This window comes from Asterias amurensis, chromosome 1, assembly GCF_032118995.1.
Source record: "Asterias amurensis chromosome 1, ASM3211899v1".
Classification (NCBI taxonomy): domain Eukaryota; kingdom Metazoa; phylum Echinodermata; class Asteroidea; order Forcipulatida; family Asteriidae; genus Asterias; species Asterias amurensis.
This window is the reverse complement of record NC_092648.1, coordinates 24,378,671-24,401,452: the sequence shown is the minus strand read 5'-3', so window position 1 is coordinate 24,401,452 and position 22,782 is coordinate 24,378,671. Positions and strand designations below refer to the sequence as shown.

The 22,782-nt window shown below is 39.4% G+C and overlaps 1 protein-coding gene across 1 annotated transcript; it reads right to left on the bottom strand.

Annotated features, from left to right (window-relative positions):
* Nucleotides 1-3,232: 3,232 nt before the first annotated feature.
* On the bottom strand, nt 3,233-22,586 carry LOC139940446 (uncharacterized). Its single transcript, XM_071936741.1, has 12 exons — nt 22,557-22,586; nt 21,794-21,887; nt 20,480-20,787; nt 19,200-19,440; nt 17,597-17,730; nt 16,418-16,699; nt 14,432-14,686; nt 9,181-9,277; nt 8,404-8,720; nt 7,586-7,823; nt 7,052-7,185; nt 3,233-6,904 (listed from the first exon to the last, which is right to left on the bottom strand). The coding sequence occupies exons 2-12, from the start codon at nt 21,858-21,860 to the stop codon at nt 6,602-6,604; spliced, it is 2,376 nt and encodes a 791-aa protein (XP_071792842.1). The 5' UTR covers nt 21,861-21,887; nt 22,557-22,586; the 3' UTR covers nt 3,233-6,601.
* Nucleotides 22,587-22,782: the final 196 nt, after the last annotated feature.

The window sequence follows — 22,782 nt, the reverse complement described above, 5'->3', positions numbered from 1 at the left end:
AATTTGAGTGACTTATACCTGGTGTACGTTTCCAAACTTTAGTTTGAATGAATGTTTGCAGTCAATACAAATATGGCATGGCATGGCACTTTGGTTGGTAACTTTTTTGTGGTGAGCCTAATGTTGTGCTTTAGCTGCTTGTTTGTGCTGAAGCACCTTCAAAGAGTCAGGACCTCTAGTTACACCTTGCTCCGTGATTACACCTTGCTTATGTTAATTGCCATTAACAGGTTCATCGCTAGTGAGAATTACTCTTTAATTGAGTGAAGTAATGATATTGAAATGTTGAGTATCATTCGTGGATTGGCTATAGCAGGTATACCGATCGATTGGTTCTTAAGGACCGTGCTTATTTGATACGAGTATTTAAAACATACTTTTAGAGGGGTTGGGGGGGGGGGGGGTAAATGACGGACTCCTGATTTATAAAGTCATCAGACACAGGTGTTTTCAAATTTGACGAAAGGTACAACTTAACCCATTCTTCGTACAATATGCGCATATTTTGTTACAAACGGTTACAAACGCTTTTCAAAGACCAACTCGACCGATCCAAGGCAACGTGTTCCTTCAAAATATTGTTTCGTAACCTCGAAATATAATTTCGTTTCCCCGAAACCATTTCATAACAAGAGTTCACAATGTGTTTCATTTGACATTTAGACACGCCGAAATATAGCCTGATCTGTATATTTTAAAAATACTTGTTGTTTAAAACAATATGACGTTCCGAGGCTTCCATAGTTTAATTCGAACCAACGAATAATATTTGAGTTTTCTGCATTGTCATATTGCTCCAACAGACGCGGGTGTTCCATATTATCATTATGATTTTGTTGATGAAGTCGTTGTTTTAGAGGTTGCCGGGCACATATGGGATTTAATATTATTATATGTATTTTTTTTATGGGGGTTTGCATTTGATGAAACAAGCTTTGGTTATGGCACGCGCAGAAAATATAACTAGGAAGATTATTTGCATTACACACCCAAGGGAAAATACTAATATTGATCATGATACTGAGGATTGCGTCGCCAGGCAACATTGGGCCACAACGCGTCCGCACCCAAGTAAGGAGCACCGACAACGGCCGCATCCTTAGACATTGACATAATAATACTAAAGTAATTATATCAACCATAACAATAATCATACTGACCTTGAAATATGGAGCGAACACAATGGATGAAATATACATCTTGAAGAACTGTATATACCCATTCACCCTTTCATCATCCGTATAGGGGAGGTTTATCTAATTTTCTTTTGAAATGTTTTTTTTTTTGGGGGGGGTGCGGGGAGGGTGCTTGTTTTCTTTCATGTTAAAGGAATACGTTGCCTTGGATCGGTCGAGTTGTTCTTCGAAAAGCGTTTGTAACCGTTTGTTATAAAATGCATATGGTTAGAAAGATGTTCTCAAAGTATAGAATACAACGATTCACACAAACATGCCTCGAAATTGTATGGTTTTCCTAACATTGCATTTTATAACAAACGGTTACAAACGCTTTTTAAAGACCAACTCGTCCGATTGTCCCTTTAATCTATGGTCTACTCATGCCCTAGACAATCAGGACAAAATAGTTATACTATGTCACATACTGGCCGTGGAACAACACCAAGTTGAATAATGTATACCTACTCACAAGCACTACAACGGGGTATACCCCCAAACAGATTCACACAAAGACTTCTGATTTTAACTTAAGTTTCACCATTTCGGTCTTTTTTTTTTCTTTCTTTTTTCCACCTTCTTCTTCCCTTTTGTCATATACTGTTGGGCCTAATGGCTTCTATTCGGGGAGCAATTCAAATAGAAATAAAACAGAAAAAAGTCACAAAAGTTATCATAGTACAAAACTCATTTTTCTCCTTTACCAGAGGTTGGTTTAAATGGGGGGGGGGGGGGGGTGGGGGCGTTTAAATGACTCATGGGAAATTACTTACTCCCATCATCACTTAAGTATTTTTTTCTGCGTTCGGCCGTGGAACAACACCAAGTTGTATTATGAAACTCAAAAAGTGAGGCAAATAAGGGAAAATGTTTGATATACATTTGATGTAAGTTGAATTATTGTTTCTTGTTATTATCCTAATGTTTTCTTTCTAGACAAATCTGCAATGGACCTGTACCCAAACATCTTTCTCATGGCAATCTAACTGTAGAACTGTTAATCAGAGACCTTAAGTTGCCCAACTTATTTATAGTGATACATACACCAAGCAAAACACCGTCGCACACCAGAGTAGTAGGTCTACTGTACTTCTGTTCAGTTTTAATCTGTTCTCTCGTTGCCTGGTTTATGACAAGTGCAGGATGTTCAATCTGTATCAATATAAATAGCAGTCCCTCCCTTTGAGCAACCCTCCCTTGGACTTTAGGCCAATAATGATTGATTCTGAACCCTAAAAACCTGTAATTCTGTGCAGCGTGAAAGTTATCGACTACATCAGATTTGTCACGTGCTTTTAAACAACGGCTTCCTAAAGCGCAGTATTCGTTTTTTTTCGCGCACACGAAGCACGCCCTCTGCCGCCCGAGACGCAAAGTCGCAACACTAACCGTGTGCCAACTTCAATTTGAGGCATGATCCCATCACATACCTTCTATTATAAATGAGGATACAAACAAAACTCAGCAGAACTATTCATTCCTTTTTGCCTGTACCTTGGTCTATCCCTGGCCGATCAAGCTTAAAATAAGGCAACTTTCAACTCAACAATGTCTTTGAGCTACCGCTTTATTGCCTACTGTGTTAATTTGGCCAGCTGCATGTACCTCTGCACTACTCGTATAAATTGAATACAGCACAGCTATTTCACGCACTTGTCACTTCGTATGTCTTAAAACATGTGTGTTTGTGTGCTCTATTCGGTACAATCAGGTCACAAGAAAACCTAAAATAAAAGGTCTCCAAGTGGACAAATCTGAAGCCTACATTGGATGCTCCAAAGGGAAATTTGTGTACAAAGTACACACATGTATATGGGAAAAATGTTAAGTACATGGACAATAGGAAGGTTCAGAGACATTTCCTCGAGATGCATTTAGACCGTGAGTTTCTATACTGTCTAGTGAAACCGAGTGGGGAATTTAACCAACATGGATCCGGTTTATCTTACGGATTGGGTCCTTGCTGCGCTTTCGTGTACAAATTAGGACGTCGCTTCATAAGATGATCAAACAACACTCTTAAACAAGAATCGGAACTCAAAGAGCAGTCCTTGGTATACAGCTTGTTAAAACATGTGTGATTTATTTTTAAAATCGAGTGTTACTGGGTACAAAACGATGTGATACTTCTTGTGACAAATTAGAGGAACACGTTGCCTTGGATCGGACGAGTTGGTCTATTAAAAGCGTTTAAAACCGTTTGTTATAAAATGCATATGGTTGGAAAGATGTAACAGTTGTAAAAGTAGAATATACTGATCCACACAAGTATCACTCAAAATTGCACGGTTTTCCTTTTACGTCGCGAACTATCACGGTCGACCATTTATGGGAGTCAAAATGTTGACTCCCATAAATGACCGACCGTGTTAGTCGACAAGGTAAATAGAAATCCACGCAATTTCGGGGCATATTTGTGTAGATCATTGTAACCTACTTTTACAATATCTTTCTAACAATATGCATTTTAAGTAGGATTTGAAACTTTGCATGGTGGAGATAAGATATAGAGGAGTTTGCGGTAACACCATGTAATAATCTCTAAATGAGTTGGGGTGGTTCTGAAAAGAACCGTTGGTTTAACTCGACGTTTCGATCAGTATGCTCTGATCGTCTTCTGGAGAATATGCATTTTATAACAAACGGTTACAGAACGCTTTTCAAAGACCAACTCGACCGTTGCAAGGCATTGTGTTGTTTAGTAAAATCTGTTAACCTGATTCCTATAATTCGAGATTGAATTTCTTTGAAAAAATTAGTTTTTACTTTTCGGGCCCTCAATGGTTTAGCCCCTGGATACATTTGTTCTTCATTCATTCCCCTCTGCCTGGTTTACGATCATCGAGATTCTCAAAACGTCCTTGAGCCTCGTTCCCACTAAAGAAAGTTGGTGTTAGAGGGCGTATGCTACTTGTTTGTGGAATTCATTATACATTTTGCATCATTATAATACAAGCTTAAAAGAAACCTTTAAAACTCAATTCAATACTGCCTATTATTGTCTTTTCTTTTGTTTAATGTTTTCTTGCGTCATACTCTTGAAGGTGCCATGATAACAACTGTCAGGGGGAGACAAATTCATGCATTACAAGTTTTGTTTTTAAATAACTTCGAAGTTAACAAAAACAAATTGACAGAGTGTAATTTGAACCAAAAATCTCCGGTTTATAGGCACTGGCGTTTAGTTATTGTCAAAGACCAGTATTCTCACTTGGTGTATCCAAACACATGCATTAAAACAAATCTGCCAAAATTTGACTCAATATTGATCATCGAAGTTGCAAGAGAATAGTGAAAGAACAAACGCCATTGTTGCAAAAATTTGTGTGCTTTAAAATGCTTATTTAAATGCTTCAGGCCTGAACTTCTCTATTTTTGAGTGAGAAATAACTTCTTTCTCAAAAACTGTATCTTCAGAAGGGAGCCGTTTCTAAAAGAATCAACAGCTCTCCATTGCTCGTTACCGCAAGTTTTGTTGTTAACAATTATTTTGAGTAGTTACTAATAGTGTCCAGTGCCTTTAACGTGCTGGTGTCTTATGGAAATCTGACGTATTTGACGTCACAACCCTGAGTTGAACAAAGTTGAACTGCTGCGAATTATTCGTTGCGAATTTGTGACGTCAACATTCGTATCGCATTCGCAGGAGGTAATTAATTAACACACTTCGTTTCTATGGACCTCGTCTATAGAAAGATCAAAGTCCTCTGTTGGCCGATTTAAAACCGCTTTCAAAAACCATCTTATCTCCCAGTATATAGCATAGTTTACAAGTACATTTGTTTTTTGTCTTGGTTTAAATGTGCTTTATTTTGCTTGGTACGTCTTTTATTAACCGTGTCGTAATTTTGCATAGGTCAGTCTGATTTCTACTACAGTTTATGTCCACTCCGTTTGTTTGTCTGGTTTTGTTTCATTGTTTTGTTTTGTTTTGTCTTTTGTATTTATTTTTTTTGCTTGTTCTTTATTGTTTACTTAAGTCTGTTTTTGTTTGTTTAAGGCATTCCGTTTATAAGCTTCGGCTTCCTGGGTTATGCCTCCACGTATTAGTTTTATTGTATCTATTGTTTTGTTTTCTTATTAAGTGATTACCCTTTGTGGAAATAAATGTTCGTTGAATTGAATTGAAAATTGAATTGAAGTATGAACCGGGCTTAACGGAGGTAGACAATTAAAAAGAGGGCGCTTACAGAAGAAGTGTGTGCATAGTTTGCCGTATGAGTCCTCCGTTTACTACCAAATTTGCCCTCCATTTAAACACATATTCCCCCGATGATCGAAATGTAATTTAATCCAAGACCATCTACTCATATTAATGCAATTATGTTTGCGTTGTTAAACACACTATTTCACCCTATCGTTTATTTATTTAAACTATACCAGACACTCCCACCCCCTTCTATAGGACAAATGCGCTTAAGACTAAATATGTAAAGTAACAAGCCAATTAACATGCCGCTAAATATTGTCAAAGTTATATTATATTAGAGTAAATAATATAGGCTAAGAGTTTGAAAGGGTGTCGGTTCCTTTTGTAGGTTTTTGAACATGACAGGAATCCCTAAACTCATGGTAGATGTATGTAATATAACTTACCTGTAGATGTTTCAGCTTCTTGTCTCGTCAAGTTCTTTAGAGAAAAAAGGTGAAAATCAGGGAGTGATGTTTTCAGGAGACTATCGTTATGACACTACTGGTAAATACGTTGTACAAATTAGAATGATGTTCGTCTCCCGAGACGAACATTACTTTTGTGACATTGTTTTACTCATTTCTCAGAAACTACAGCACCTCAGCAAGAATTATTTTAAGCGGGTATATTTTGACCATCATTATCTTCAAACTGTGTAAACAAAATGTAAACCTGCGGACATTATGTTTTGTGTCGTGCAAAAAGTACACAAAACCTTTAAAGACACTGGACACTGTGGGTAATTGTCAAAGACCAGTCTTCTGACTTGCTGTATCTCAACACATGCATAAAATAACAAACCTGTGAAAATTTGATCTCAATCGGTGGTCAAAGTTGCAAAATAACAATGAAAGAAAAAAAACACACTTGTCACACGAAGTTGTGTGCATTCAGATGCTTGATTAATTTCGAGACCTCAATTTCAGAATCTGAGGTCTCGAAATCATTTCGTGGACAATTACGTCTTTCTCCAAAATTACGTCACTTCAGAGGGAGCCGTTTCTCATAATGTTTTATACCATCAACCTCTCCCCATTACTCGTTAACAAGTTTTATGCTAACAATTATTTTGAATAGTTATCAATAGTGTCCACTGCCTTTAAACAATATCTGTGTATCAAACTTGCAGAATAATAGAAACGTTTACGATTGCTGATCAAACAAAGATACTCAACCGAGTTCTGAGTAGGTCTCTATACGAGAAAAAAAGACAACTTATATATCAAAACGTAACCTATCCAACCGGCCACTTGATGAAGGGGCGTCCGCAGTTGTTGGAATTCATCCTGATGAAGAATCTTCCAGAGCCGTCTCCTTTCTCTGCATGGATGCCCATCCGGGGGCATGTCCCGCTGCAACGGGGCGGCCACATCCGAGTCAGGGTGTCGAAGGAACAGGTTCGACCGGGCCGAATGTGGAAGTTCTTCATGCTGGATAAGTAGTAGTCAATTGCTCGCAGGTGACTGCATTCGATTTTCAAAAAACAGCCTGGTTGGTCGAGGTCGCCATGGTTAGGATAAAAGTCTTGGTGACCCACCTGTGTCGTCAGAGATATTCATTCATATCATTAATTTAACACAAAGATTGGGTGCACAATATGCCAATTGCTTTTTAATTAGGGGCTCTAGCTTCAGCCGAACACATCTTCTTTTGAGGCTAATTTTCGGGCTAAACAAAAACTTACCGGTTCATAAAGTCCTAACGCATGGATGGGTCCATCCGTATGGATGACATCAACAAAGTCAGCGTCAGTTCTATCCAAATGGCAATCTGAAGTGCCGAGGTACTCCCGGAAAAAAGGTCTCGCAGGGTCGAGGCCTGTATAGGGTAAACACACAATTATAAAGAGCCAAATAATAATTGCTATGTGTAAAATTTTTGGTTGGCCGATCAATTTGACCCGAAATTAAAAAAGAAAAGAAAAAAAAAGGCACATAATAGTTCTCACCATAGATAATCATATCAACCTCGTTCCCATCGGTGTATAACCTTGCCTAGCCATGTGTTTTTCTTTCCCAGATTGCTTTGCCTGATCGTAACCCACTGGAAGTGTGATTTGAAAGTATCGAAATATATTGAATGTTTTAATAGTTTTTATCGTCAATCCATAATGTGTTAGTACGCAAATCGCGCGAGGTGCCGGGCTGGGGTTGCCTGTCCGATTCAGCTAAAACCATCGCGATCTCAGCTAGATTTTAACTCAAGTCTAGCTGTATACCTGAAATACGCCCGATCTGTCCGTTTAAGAACATGCCAGTGTACCCTGCCAGATGGGCACCAAGGCTGTGCCCCAACATGTGGACGTCTTCGTACTGTAAACCTCGATGCTCGTGCAACTCCTCCAGCAGTAAGGCAAGTTCCTTTGCAACCAGTACGATATCCATCACACTCTCGTGTAACTGAATAAATTCCCATCGGGACGATGGCCAACTCACCATGATGATGTTGTAATTGCCCTGTATAATGTGACAGTATTGTTTTATTAGTGTTATAAGATTTGGCCTGCTGGCGTATTTTTTCCCCAGATGAGATGAGGCCACTTAGCATGCGCCCATTAAATGGTAAGTGGCCTCATCTGTCCTGGGCAAAAAATACGCGGCCTGCCGTATGTAATACGAAGTGTGACTGATGCAATCCTCAATATCCCCACCCCGGATTTACGCACATATTATCGTCAATACTCGTTACGAGCACGTTAGACGTGGAATGAGATGCACTGTGGTTAAGCTATAAATGATCAAGTTTGATCGCTAGCTAGGCCAGCATGCACCCCAATCAACAGTAAGCGCTTGAGCAATGGAGTGCGAAAGGGTATTTGTATATAGTGCGTATTGGCGACCCGAAACCAGAAACTGTTTAGTCATCGGTTGAGCGTTTTCGCGTTTAAACCGCGATGGCGAGGTTGTTCAAACCAAACGGTAACCGACTCGTTTCTCGGTTGGGCTTGGTTGGGGTCGCCAAAACGCACTTCATACATCACTCGAACAACCAATGAGAACGCTGCGGAGGGTATCTAGACACAAAAGTTATACATACCAATTTCATGAACGAACGACAGAGTGGCAGGATGTAGTCGTCCCGAACGCGCGTTCGCCAGCCAGGGATTATAACAATTGTTTTCTTGTAGCTGTGGAAACCATCGAATGTGTTGGGGTTGTCCCAGGTTAACTGTTGGTAATGTGTGCAGCGTTTGTCACTATTATCCTGACGGGTGAACAGCTGGAACTCGTTGTTTATGTCTGACAGGTGAGCTGGCTTCAACTTGGACCCAGGCCTGGACCAACAAGACAGGCTGGTATCAAAGCAAAAGCGGCCATCGGTATCGCGGACGCCCCGACTGTTATAACATGTGGCTAGAAATGTATCATAATAAAGAAAGAACATTAAGTAGTGCGAATCACAATGTTATTTCTTCTAATGAAACATGACTCAATTGAATCAAAGGAGTCAGGTAGGATGAGGGGCATGATATAACGCAATGTCTTCATTATGAGGGGCATAATGAGAAATGGGCAAAATGAAAATCGTATAACTGATCGAAGAAAAACAAATAAGAATCACAAAAAAATAAAAATAAATAAGTCTAAGTCCGAGAGCTTTTTGATGGCGTGCCTCTTATCCAATATGGCGTAGGTTACAGATTTATTTAGTATAGATATTCCACATCCTTGCATACATGAAGAACGCCCTTCTCAGAACACATGGCGAGCTGTATCCCGGATTACAGGATTGTGGAATTAGAATTTCAAATTAGCAAAATTCCTCACAGTTATTATATGAGTAATTATTTGGAAATACAGTTCACTGTCTTACTCTGGTAGGATTCGTTGACCATGAGTAGGAGTACCAGCGACCCAATCAGGATACGTGTTAGTTCAATCATCTTGTCCAGCCTTGATACCAGTAAAACCTGGAACAACACATGACAATATAGTTTGATATGCCTGCATAATTGAAGCAGTGAAGTGCCTCAAAATCACGACGTCACATTAGCCTAAAAACAACAACAACAACAACAGCAGCAGCAGCAGCAGCAGCAGCAGCAACAACAACAACAACAACAACAACAACAACAACAACAACAACAACGGCAAACGGCAACGGCAGCGGCAGCGGCAGCGGCAGCGGCAGCAGCAGCAACAGCAACAACAACAACAACAACAACAACAACAACAACAACCACAACATTTATTTCATACTGCAGCAGCAACAGCAACAGCAAAAGCAACAGCAACAACAACAACAACTACAACTACAACAACAACAACATTTATTTCATACTGACTCAGTAATGATACAGATATGTCGATGATTACAGGTAATTAATTAAACAATGAATTGGATTATTGAAGCTTAGTAACGAAGCATATTGAAGGTTCAGCCCTACTGTAAAGTGTCATGGACGAGTGGTTTAGAACTTCGCCTTAAAGTTCTGGTGGTTAGGATCATCGGAGTGACGGTTCACATCCCGGTCGTGATGGTCGTGAACTTTTGTCCTTGAGCAAAATGATTTACTATTCTTCACCCAGGGGTATAAATGGGCACCTGATAAGGTAGAGGTTGATATTGTGTACGAAAAAGCCCCTGGAGCAACCCGGCAGCTCAGGGCTTTCAGGGAGCTGAGAAGAATTAAAGGGAAGTTACTGGCCAAAATGACCAGGGCACAAGTAAAGTGCATTATTATGAAATGCGCTATATAGTTATTACTATTATTACTATTACTTACACAGGCTGAAGAACTAAGTGCACATTAAGAACCAAGTATTTCTGTCCATTAACAAACAACAAATGAAGACTGGTGATGTGCTCTTTGCTTCATAGAAACATTTTTGAGGAAAGTAAGGGATCTTCAAAGGTCTGCTTCTTTCCATTCACTGTAAGCCGCGCCACTTTACGCAAGATGGCTCCACTGATTACCAGACGGCCATAGGAGTTGCATCTAGCTTGGTGATTTATGCAAAAACGGCTTTAACATGAGGATGTGATAAGTATTAGCATTCAAAGGAGTAATACAATCTGATCTAAGACATCATAGAAAAAATGGCAAGTCTAAAGGCCGGGAACTTTTCGATGCGCACTTTTTATCCAAGATGGCGTAGGTTACGGATATTTAGTATAGGTGTTTCAATTTATACATACATCCATGCATACATGTATTTCAACGTCCGGTTTCGGCCGAAAGTAGAGGTGATTGTAAAGTTTGTACTATGCATGCATCAAGAGCTTTCATGGTGCAAATATTTTGTAGGTCTATCGTTTATTGTTCTCTAGATATAAATATATATACATATTTGTTAAAGACATTGGACACTTTGGTAATTGTCTAAGATCAGTCTTCTCACTTGGTGTATCTCAACATATGCATAAAATAACAAACCTGTACAAGTTTGAGCTCAATCGATCGTCGAAGTTGCGAGATATTAATGAAAGAAAAAACACCCTTGTCACACGAAGTTGTGTGCTTTCAGATGCTTAATTCAGACACCTCAATTTCTAAATCTGGGGTCTCGAAATCAAATTCGTGGAAAATTACTTCTTTCTCGAAACTATGTTAATGCAGATGGAGCCGTTTCTGACAATGTTTTAAACTATCAACAGCTCCCCATTACTTGTTACCAATTAAGGTTTTATATTAATAATTATAATGAGTAAATACCAATAGTGTCCAGTGCCTTTAAACTTTATGTTATGACGTCTTCGATGACCTCATCATTACCAGAAAAAGTAGCATTTTCATTATAAGGTCTAAGAACACGTAAAACTTCAAATCTGTTTCACAACATTTCAAAAGTTTCAGGGAGAATAAGAAAACATTACATCATAAATAGTGTTTCGATGAAGGAAGTTATATGGTTATGGTTTTGGCGCAATCAGAAATTAAAAGTAGTCCTATACATCTTGCCATATTGGCATGTTGCCCCGGCCGGAACGAGCATGTTTGTGTGCTTATGGTGTTTCCTTAACAAATATCTTCTTAAGCGAACTCTACACAGAAAAGTTCTTTGACTTGAGGAAAATAATAAAAATACACATTTTGCCTGGTTGGAAATTTATCGAGGGTATCGAAAGATTGCATGGTGAAACAGAACGTCAATAACAACGGAGGGACAAAAAGTACGTGTTATCACTATACGAACAATACGCTTTCTGTTTTGTGAAGAAGACTTTTGTAAAGGAAACACCATAGGGCCTAGATAGGGTCAATCTGGATTTTGGTCTTCCTCTTTCCGCACGACATGCTACCCCGGGGTTTTGCAGCAAACAAACCCGACCCCAAAGCTCCTAGACACGAAACAGACAAAACTCACGCTCGTCATTTGGGAAAAAGTCTGAGACAACAACAGACAAAAATAGTGGAGAAAAGGGGAACCAAAAATAAACCAAACCAGCGCCTCCTGTGAGTTTAAAAGAGGAAAAAGAGATAGGCGCATGAGACGCTCATCAGTGTGCTCCAAGGGTGAGAGAGAAAAATAAAATATGGACAAAATTAACACTACATATATCTTGGTATAAAATCTGCACTCACCCCAAAAGTTCGAAAACAGTGCAAATAAGTTCAAGTAAGGATCTTTAATGGCCTTCAAATAGACAGACCTCACCACTGCCATGCCTATAACGGCCCGCGAAAAAAACGGATCTTGGTGCTAATTTTCGTACTATGTTTCTGATCGTCTTGATATTTTCGTGGTCCTTTTCTATTGCATTTGTTTAATGGCTGTGATTTTGGGCACCATTTTGTTACGACAGAAACTTGACGAGAATGTCGGCATTGTCGGAGCACCGAAAGAGGGCGTCCTTTTACGGCGTCTTTTGGTGGAAGGGTTGTTGTTGCTTATGAAGTATCGTATTTGTTCAAATATAGAGCAAGGGTTCAAGGCTTTCAAAGTAATGACGTTAATACAGACCATGTCTTGTGTAGAATGAAAAAAAATATTTTAAAAAACATCAGTAGTCCAACCCTGTTTCCTGTCATCAAGTCTGGTAGTACTGCATACTTGTACTTTTTGCATTTCCCCACCATCCCTTCCTACAATATTGGTTATTCAAACAGTCAACCCATCATAAAGAGGGGGGGGGGGGGGTGTAATACTTCAACCTTCTACTCGGTACCAGTCTCGCGTCCAGGAAGTGTTTGTTTGAAAATACAAGGCCAAGTTCTGTTTGTAACTTCCTCAGGAAGATGATGGGGGAAATCTCTTCATGTGCAAAAACAAACACCATACTGAAAAAACAAAAGAGGAAAAAGAAGAGGTCCCCAGATCGGTGGTTATAGTTCAAACTAATCCATAAAACAAAAGAGGACAATGACCGAACAATTAAAGGGTTCAGGTTGGAAAATGTGAGCAAATCCCATGGGAGCTGTTAACAAAATGTTAGGACTAGCAAAAGAAGGACATTGGAGGCATATTTACACTCCATACCCTACTCACATAATGCCTATTTGTGGGGTACCTCAACAAAGCGAACATTGGTATCCCACAAGTAAAATGAAAGTGGACAATACCCCACAAGGGATTTCTAAAGAAAAATGACAGAAGAAGGACAGGGTACTTCTATACGCCTCTCTTAGTATTTTTGCATGCGTGGAAGTGTCGTGGCCGAGCGAATAAGAGCACCGAGTTCAAACTCTGGTGTTTCTGATCAGCAGAGTATGGGTTCGAATCCCCAGTCGTGACACGCACGTGGGGCGGGTAAACTCATTAGCAGGCAAGGGGGTGTCGGTGTCATAAGTCGTTTAATTGCACTTCCCAAAATTCAAATTTTGCAAACAAAACCGACCCCAATGTATGTTACAACGTATTACTTAAAATTCAAATGAACATTAAGTGCTTTCTTTTTTATAATTAATTTGTTATTAAAAAATGTAATTCAATCATCAACTAAGTACTTAACCCACAAGTGACAAATGAACTAGTCTTCTTTTTGGGTGCGTTTGATTGGTCAAAACGTAACACGTAACAATGTTACATATTCATAAGTGATTACATTTACATATCAGGCGACTGCGACATCGTCAAGTCCCTGTCCCGCAAGCGGAACAGGTTTTGGAATGCAGAGCATCACAAAGCAGTAGTTTTCTGGGGATGGCACGGGATTGGGACTTGAGTCAAGTCTAGCAAAAGAAGGACATTGGAGGCATATTTACACTCCATACCCTACTCACATAATGCCTATTTGTGGGGTACCTCAACAAAGCGAACATTGGTATCCCACAAGTAAATCGAAAGTGGACAATACCCCACAAGGGATTTCTAAAGAAAAATGACAGAAGAAGGACAGGGTACTTCTATACGCCTCTCTTAGTATTTTTGCATGCGTGGAAGTGTCGTGGCCGAGCGAATAAGAGCACCGAGTTCAAACTCTGGTGTTTCTGATCAGCAGAGTATGGGTTCGAATCCCCAGTCTGGACACTTGTTTGCTTAGGCAAGACACTCAACTATTGCTTCGTCCTTCGGATGGGACGTAAAGCCGTTGGTCCCGTGTGTTGCGTAACGCATATAAAAGAACCCAATACACTTATCGAAAAGAGGCAGGGTTCGCTTGTGAGTCGAGCTAGTGTGTTTCACCATGTCAAGGGTTGGAGTATTCATTCAGAAGGGATCGATGAAACTTACAAAAATTCTTGATTGTTGATTTAATTTATTTAATTAATTTGTTCGACTCTCGGTTATTACAATTTCATATCATTCGGACGAGTTATGATGAACAAAAAGCAAACACAGACAATTTTGTTAACGAAAATCAGAACAACCATATTTTAGACAGTATACTCATTTAAATTAAGTAAAGCTACACAAATTTAATCAATTACAATCCAAGTTGTAAAACAGAGTCCCATAATCTTTTATGAAAGCTCATTATATGTTTATGAGAAACTGCGTCAAAGAAAGTCAACTATCTTGCCTAACACAAAAGTGGCAAGCAATTACTATGTTCACTACGCCAAGCTGTAATTGGAACATATGGATGTTAACATTACAAAGTATTGTAAAGGCAAGCCAATTTATTTTAAGACAATGACAAGTAAAATAACATCCATTTATGATTTAGATAATAAACTCACCAGATCCCCAACAACTCCTTCAACCTTACCAAGTTGCACGAAGTACCAGTGGGAAATGAAGGCCCCCTGTGAGCAAACTGCAACCAAACTCAATGGATACCACTCCGCACTGTTATCAGAAATAGGCCTAGAAGGAACGCACTCTGTTCTCATATTATAGTTCCATACGTCACAACACCTCATATACCGAAAATAATGCGCAAGACTAAACAAAAAAATAGTTTGTTTTGTTGATCTTAGGAGTGGAGCTAAATATAATTACATGTAGGCAACAAGTATTTCTTTAATTGTAGTTTAGTGACTATATACTAGCTAAAACCAGGGTAAAATAGAATAACCAAACTTTGAATGGAACTACAAAATTGTCGAATGGACACCAAAGTACGAGAGTGTGGTTAGTCTGAACAACTACGTCATTGTATATTACAACGGGCTGAATATATTTTTAAAGGAATTTCAAGCGAAGTTGGCGTTTGCTATGCTTTGCGTAGGGCAATATCAGGTGTTCTGATGTAAGGTGTCTTTTAATTTGGCATTTTGGACCCGATTTGTGGTTTTTGAATAAAATAAACCTTAACAAAATTGCAAACTGTGAAAGTTGGCTAATAAAGAAATAAATCAGTTTGTTTAGGTTAGTTTTTTTTTATAAGTCAACACAATTTGTTAAATCTTATCCTTTGCACTTTGGCTTAAAACCTATTTTTGCTAAAAGGCGTACAATTTAGGATTCTAGACAGGATTGCTCAATAACTGACTCGTACAATTGTAGTTGTTACTATTTCGCATTCCTTTTTTTAATCACTGTTAGTGCCAAATAAAACCACGTAGTAAAATAATTTCATCCTTCTTAAAAGTCGTGTTCTAAGAAGAACAATTTCAATGGGGGGTGGGGGGGGGGGACTTGATGGCAGCAGACTTACCAGCGGAAATGTGAACATGTCCAGCGACGTAAACATAGAACGTTTCGCAAATTCTCTGTACACGCGTCTTAGCCGTGAAATAAGGTGCATGCTGGTCTAGCTAGCTATCAAGCTTGGTCCCTATCTAGACCAGCATGTACCTCATTGCGCAATGGGTATTTCGACGGGTCTATGACAATTATTTTGGTCTGCTGCCACCTAGCGTTGAACAGACAGATCGTAAAATTGTTGACTTGTTGAATTTTCGATTTCCAAGTCGATTATAAAGTGTATCACGGTCAAAAATTTGACATAATTTTCGCTATGCTTGATCTTTTCAAAATGTCATGGACAGATCTATAATAATGATAACGTTTCCTTTACTGAAAACATTTACTTGTGTATAATGGCATGCAGATTCATTCGCACCTGTAGTTTCTGTTTTAATGTAAACTAGTATTATGTCCGTAGGTAAAAGAGTGAACAATTTCACTCTCTTCCGAGTTGTGTCAGTTTCGCTTTTTTGAGAGTGAAATCGGCACCACTCCTCTTCGTGAAAGTGGTATGAACTTTCTCTCTAAATTGAGTTAAAAGTACCCGTTGTTCACTCTCAAAATATTTGTATGTCATTATGGCTTTTTGCAACGGTGGTATGGCGGACAAAACGAGTAGTTTTCACTTTTACATTGAGAGAGATGGTAAGGACGCAATCCCACTATAGGTCACGCCCACCCCTTTATTTAAACTGACTCATCCACCGTTTACCAGAAGCAAATAGGGCAATGTATTTGTTTTTTGATGAATTTGCCCATCATTGCCTATTTCTGAATTTTCACTTAATTGCTGAACTTTATTTAACCCCAAAAAATTCACCCACATTAATGTAATAAGTGTGCGTCCTAACAAACTTTATTTCAATCCTCTAATATAATTAAATTCTCAGTAAAATACCATCACCAAAATAAGCTCAATGTACTTTAGAGGATAATTAAATTTGGTAGTAAGGGCAGAGGCAAAGTGTAGGCATACTTGGGTTTTTCTTCCTCTTTTTGTTGTTGTTAATAACCCATCCAAACGTCTCCTAGACAATGTATGCACACCCGCAGTTGCTTGATGTCATCGTGATGCGAAAACTTCCACAGCCGTCTCCTTTCTCAGCATGGATGCCCATCCGGGGACATGTACCGCTGCACGTCGTCCCGCTGCACGCTTCAGTGACGAAGGAACAGGTTTGGCCGGGCTGAATGTCGAAGTTCTTTATGCTGGATAAGTAGAAGTCATATGCCCGCATGTGACTGCAAGCGACCTTCCACCAACACTTTGGTTGCATAAAGGTTCCTTCGTTCGGATAAAAGTCTTGGTGACCCAACTGTAAAAAGAAGGAACATTGATTAGAGGTCCGGTCACACAGGCCCCGATAACGAGAACGAAAACGAGAACGATAAAAATGCACGCCCTCGATTGGTTGAATGAGCGTGGACGTATTCTGCGTGGAGCATTTCAACCAATCGAGTGCTTGCATTTTTATCGGTTTCGTTGTCGTTCTCGTTGAGTGTGGTTGTGGCGGGAATTCTGTCCCCCTGGAGATCAGTGCCGGGTACCGGGGAATTCTGTCTGCCGGAAATTCAGTCCTTCTCATTGGAAACTAACGTAGGGGTCGGATTAACGTAGGTGTAGGAGGAGGATTCAAAAGAGGGCGCTATCAGGAGAAGTTTGTACAAAGTTTTAACTTAGTACAAACTTCTTCTACAGCGCCCTCTTTTGAATCCTCCTCCTCCAATGTTAACGGGGGACCGAATCTCCGGCGGACAGAATTCCCTTGGACACGGGCATCAACCGAATTCCTCATTTTGGTGTTATTGATTGGGGGTTTCGGGGGGGGGGGGGGGGTCGAAAGCTCAAAACTCATTTTGATGTTAAGTCTGGCTTTTTAAGTATCTCCTTTATGTTCATCTGTTTTCCTTTTTATGCTTGTTGGGCCTTTCATAGTCTAGTTGTTAATTGGTTTGTATTTTCTTATGTTCCTTTTTATATGTTTTTTTTTTTTATTTCTCGGGTTTAGAAGACATACGCCTTTCGACGAAGTTAATTTTGTTTTTACTTTTTTTAAGTTTTTAAAAGCTCTACTTGGTATCCCGCTGTTGTTTTACTTTGTTTGTTTTAAATATTTGTTTATAAGTATACTTCACGCACTTGTAAAATAATGTGTTTGCCCGAATAAATATTAATATTATGAAAGGGTTGGGGCGGTTGAAACAAGGTTTACCGGTTCCTCAAGTCCATACGCGTGGAGGCTTCCATCCGAATGGATGACGTCAACGAAGTCGGCATCAGTTTTATCCAAAACGCACTCCGGCTTTCCCACATAATCTTTGAAATCTGGTCTCGCAGGGTCAAGGCCTGTAGATTTGATAGATTAGATAGATATAACATTGTTAAATCCGAAGCTGTATATAACACGCGTCGTCTCTCAACATTTATATCAAATATAATAAACACACATACACACTAACACAATAAAATTCAAAAACATTACAACTGCACACAATTAAAGGCACTATCGGTAATAACTTAAAATAATTATTAGCATAAAACCTGTAACTTGGTAACGAGTAACGGGGAGCTGTTGATGATAATAAAACATTGCGAGAAACGGCTCACCCACTGAAGTAGCGTAGTTTTCGATAAAGACGTAATTTTCGACGAATTTGATTTCGAGATCTCGGATTTTGAAATATTTTGAGGTCTCGAAATCAAGCATCTGAAGCACACAACTTCGTGTGACAATGGTGTTTCTTCTTTCATTATTATCTTGCAACTTCGACGACCGATTGAGCTCAAATTTTCACAGGTTTGTTATTTTATGCGTATGTTGAGATATACAAGGTGAGAAGATTAATAATTTGACAATTACCGAGTGTCCACTATCTTTAAAATAAAAAAATAAATAGAAATAATTCAAAGTCCAGCAGTATTAGATTGTACATGAGAATTTGTTAAATTAACCAACAAAAAGACAAGATTAAAATTCACGTCAAAAATGCAACTGTTTGGTTATCACTCGTGAAATAACGGCAACAAAAACTGACTTGGTTAGAAGTGCAGCAGCTTTCGATGTAGTAAATTATATTATCTTCATTATATGACTTAAACAATCGAACAGTTAAAAGCAAACAAAGTATTCCTTCTGATTTCATACGCAAGGTCCAACTTTGAGCAAACTTTTGATTTAGGCGCTATACAAATTACGTTTGATTGATTGATTGAACTATATTGGGTGGCCGATTTTACCTGAAAATTGAGATTTAAATTTTTGAATAGCTATTTTGTTTTCAAATTATTTGGATGAAAGCATTCGTTTAAGGTTTATTTTGCATTAAAAACAAAACAAGTGGCCAATTGTTAACGGTGTTATAAACAATTATTGCTATGACACTATCTCACGTCCACCAGACATGTACAAATGTTTTGAATCAGCATCATTTGTCAACATTCGTCTTTCGAGAAACAATTCTTTCAGAAATGTCTTTTGGCATAAATCGGGTCATGTGATGTTGATGCTGAGAACTCGACTCTCGGTCATGAATATGTATGAGGTATAGTAATATCGAATTCACCCGAAAATAAACATGTTCTATTTGTTTTTACTGTACTTCATCATACATATTTCAGTATACTTTTTACTTGTACAACAATTATTAGGAGCAAGTGGATCTGGGAAACTGCGTCTGTGAAATGAAATTCATTCTTTAGCATAAAAAAAATCTTCCTGAAATTCGTATGCATGAACGCAGGGGGTGTGGCTGATGTAGATAAAAAAAATGCAACCTCAGAACTGAAGTCAAGTCTATATGTCTATATATCCTTACCTGTGATATGCCCGATCTGTCCTTGTAAGAAATCGCCAGTGTAGCCCGCCAAATGGGCACCAAGGCTGTGCCCCACCAAGTGAACGTTTGCGTAATCTAGGTCTAATCCTGGATGCTCGTGCAACTTCTTCAGTAGTACTGCAAGTTCCCTTGCGACTAGTCTGGAATCCATCTTACTCCGAATGTAGTTTATATTATCGGCCGCCAACTCCCAATTTACCATGATGATGTTATAGTCGCCCTGTAAATGACATACTGTGTTAAACCTAGGGGGAACAACAACTCCAGTGAGCGGAGAAGCAATCATGGCAAACTTACCTGGACCAGCCTGTAAAGACTACTTATTAATTTGACATAAAGACCCGGTCACACAGGCCCCAATAACGGGAACGAAAACGAGAACGAAAACGAGAACGATAAAAATGCACGCCATCGATTGGTTGAATGCAGAACCCACGCTCATTCAACCATTAAAGGGCGTGCATTTTTATCGTTCTCGTTTTCTTTCTCGTTTTCGTTCTTGTTATTGAGGCCTGTGTGACCAGGGGCCGATTTCACCAAGCAATAAAATCCAGCGCAAGACAAATTTTGAGGTATCACCTTAGTGATTTGTATTGTGACATCACACTTTTCTTAGCAACTACGATTGATTTGCATCAGCTAATTACGATCAATCTTAGAGAGAGGTTGTAGTCTCATGTGATAGGCCTACCTATCTCACGTTCATATAGCCATGTGCTCGCCAAACTATACTCGCAAATATACCAGATGATTGTTTCATTATTATTTTTTTATCCAAGTTCGCTCCAAACAAGGTTAACCTCCATCAGATGAGCAGACCCATATTGTGCCATACACATCCTTTCAGACAGAACTGTGTTATAGGTTAACACCCATAAAACAATCCTTGCGGGACAACATCCAGGGTATCACCATGCCACTCTTATACTTCTACGCAAAAGCTTATCCTAATCATGTGACTTAGCAACTGTCTCTATAATCTGAGGAATTCAAACTTAGGTGGTGACTTTTGATCCACACGCCATTACCAAACAACATTCAAATCTAATACGCAAAAGACTTATTGGAACAAGTCTATGTACAGCATAATAAGGGTGCGTTCGTTTAGCTTCCCTGGGTCGACCCCGGTGTGTGGCGTTTTTTTTTCCAGGACGAATGTGGGTAATTATCTGCACATGTTCGTCCTAGAAAAAGAAAACGCCACACACCGGGGTCGACCCGGGGAAGCTAATCGAACGCACCCTATATAGGCTACATACCAATTCCATGAACGCATCGCACATCGCAGATTCGTATTCGTTTCCACTGCTGCTCGTCCAACCGTGGATTATCACAACTGTTTCTCTAGAGTTGGAGATATCGCCGAAAGTGTTGGGATCGTCCCAGGAAAGCTCATTCCCGCCGCACGAGCACTTGTTTTCACCCGTCAGTTCACGAGTGAACAGGTAGAACTGGTTGTCCATGGTTGCCAGACGAGATGGGTCCAAACTGGACCAACATGGTTCGTCGCTATTAAAGCAGAAGAGGCCATCGGGGTTTACGGTGCCATCACGGTCATAACACTCGGCTGAAAATGAAGCATTGTTTCTTTATTTATTCCAAGCCCGCATATAAAAGCCCGGTCTGTACTTCCTGCGAATGCAAATGCAATACGAATGTTGTAATCCTTCCTGTTTAAGAGGCAAAAAGGTGTCCACCGAAATAGATGGTATCTGCATGTTGTTGCATAAATTATTGTGTGTATTGATGAATATAAATTAGACACTGGACACATTTGGTTATTGTCAGAGACCAGTCTTCTCACTTGGTGTATCTCAACATAAATTATACACAAAATAACAAACCTGTAAAAATTTGAAAATTTGAACTCAATTGGTCGTCGGAGTTGCAAGATAATAATGGAAGAAAAAACACCCTTAAGTTGTGTGTGCTTCCAGATGCTTGATTTAAGGACATCTGAATCTAATTCTGAGGTCTCGAAATCAAATTCGTAAAAAATTACTTCTTTCTCGAAAACTACGTTAGTTTGGAGGGAGCCGTTTCTAACATTAACAATGTGTTATATAACTATCAACAGCTCATTGCTTGTTACAAAGTAAGATTTTATGCTCACAATTATTTTGTGTATTTACCGATAGCGTCTACTGCCTTTATTAATAAAGAATAATGTGTATGCCGCGCGTTTGTACATTCAAGCTTGTTAAATTAGGTTTATGTATGGTTTTATGCAGACACAATGCATATTATATACCACTTTTCCATTTAATTGACTCGGCCCATCGTAAATTTCAGAGATTATTATTAGCCTATAACAAAATTACACTCAGAGTTTGTGTACAGTAATTATTTTGAACACACTCTAAAACTCCTGATCCGGATTCCGGTCTCAATTACCAAACGTGTGACTAGTCCGGTGCCTTTAAAAATTGGACTTCAGCTCGGATTCTGCGTCAACTTGACACGTTTCTGTGTCATTTTGACAATCCGGGTCATACTGACTCGGAAACGGATCAGGTCCCACGGGGATCCGGGTCGAAGTTCTGACCGGGGGATTACAGTTTACACTGTCTTACCATAGGATTCGTTGATCATGACTAGGAGTACCAAAGACCCAACCAGGATACGCGTTAGTTCAATCATCTTGCCCAGCCGTGTTCCCAGTAAAACCTAAAACAACAGTTATACATGTTTAAAAGTAAGGGAAGCCCGGAAAAAAATTGTAAAGAAGCATCTTGTCAGTTGAAACCTTTTACTTCCAATCTGAAGTCACTGGACACCACCTTTAGCAATTGCCAAAGACCAGTATTCTCACTTGGTGTAGGGCTACCCCAACATATGCACAAAATAACAAACCTGTTAAAAATTGGGCGCAATTGGTCATCGAAGTTGCAATAGAACAATGAGAGAGAAAAACACCCTTGTTTGCAGAAATTTGTGTGCTAAAAATACTTCAGCTGAAAAAACTCAAAATGTTCTCAACCAATACTAAAATTTTGAAGATTTGATTTGTTTGTAAAATTACACAAGAAACAGACGTGCGGTATAGAGACGCGGGGATATTACCAGAACATACAGATCCAGGATTCAGATCCCAAATGTGTAAACCTTTACAGGCAGAAGATAGCGTACCGGGACAAAGGAATCCACAAGGTCGTGTAATTTCTACTCGTATTTCGAGTCATTCTTGAACGCCAGACAAATTGACCACCACTCCCCCTCCCCACTCCCCGCCTTCCTGACCCCGAATAATGTACAATTCAGACCCGATCGATTGTATCAATTGTCTGCTATCACTCTATGACGATAAAAGCATTACAAGCTGAGTTGTTCACTTACCGGTTGAGTTGACAGAACACTCCGATGATATGAAAAGCTGAACCGTCGCAGTAAAGGTTTCATTCTTCATGACACCCACACAAACCACGCCCATTGATTGCGCAGTTGCCCATTTAAGGGCCAATTAGAGGCCGAGGATCCAAAGCTTGTGAAATGCACCCGAAAAATGACGTTTTGTGTTTGCCATATATGGAATCTTAAAGCTGTCGATCGGCATTATCTTCAC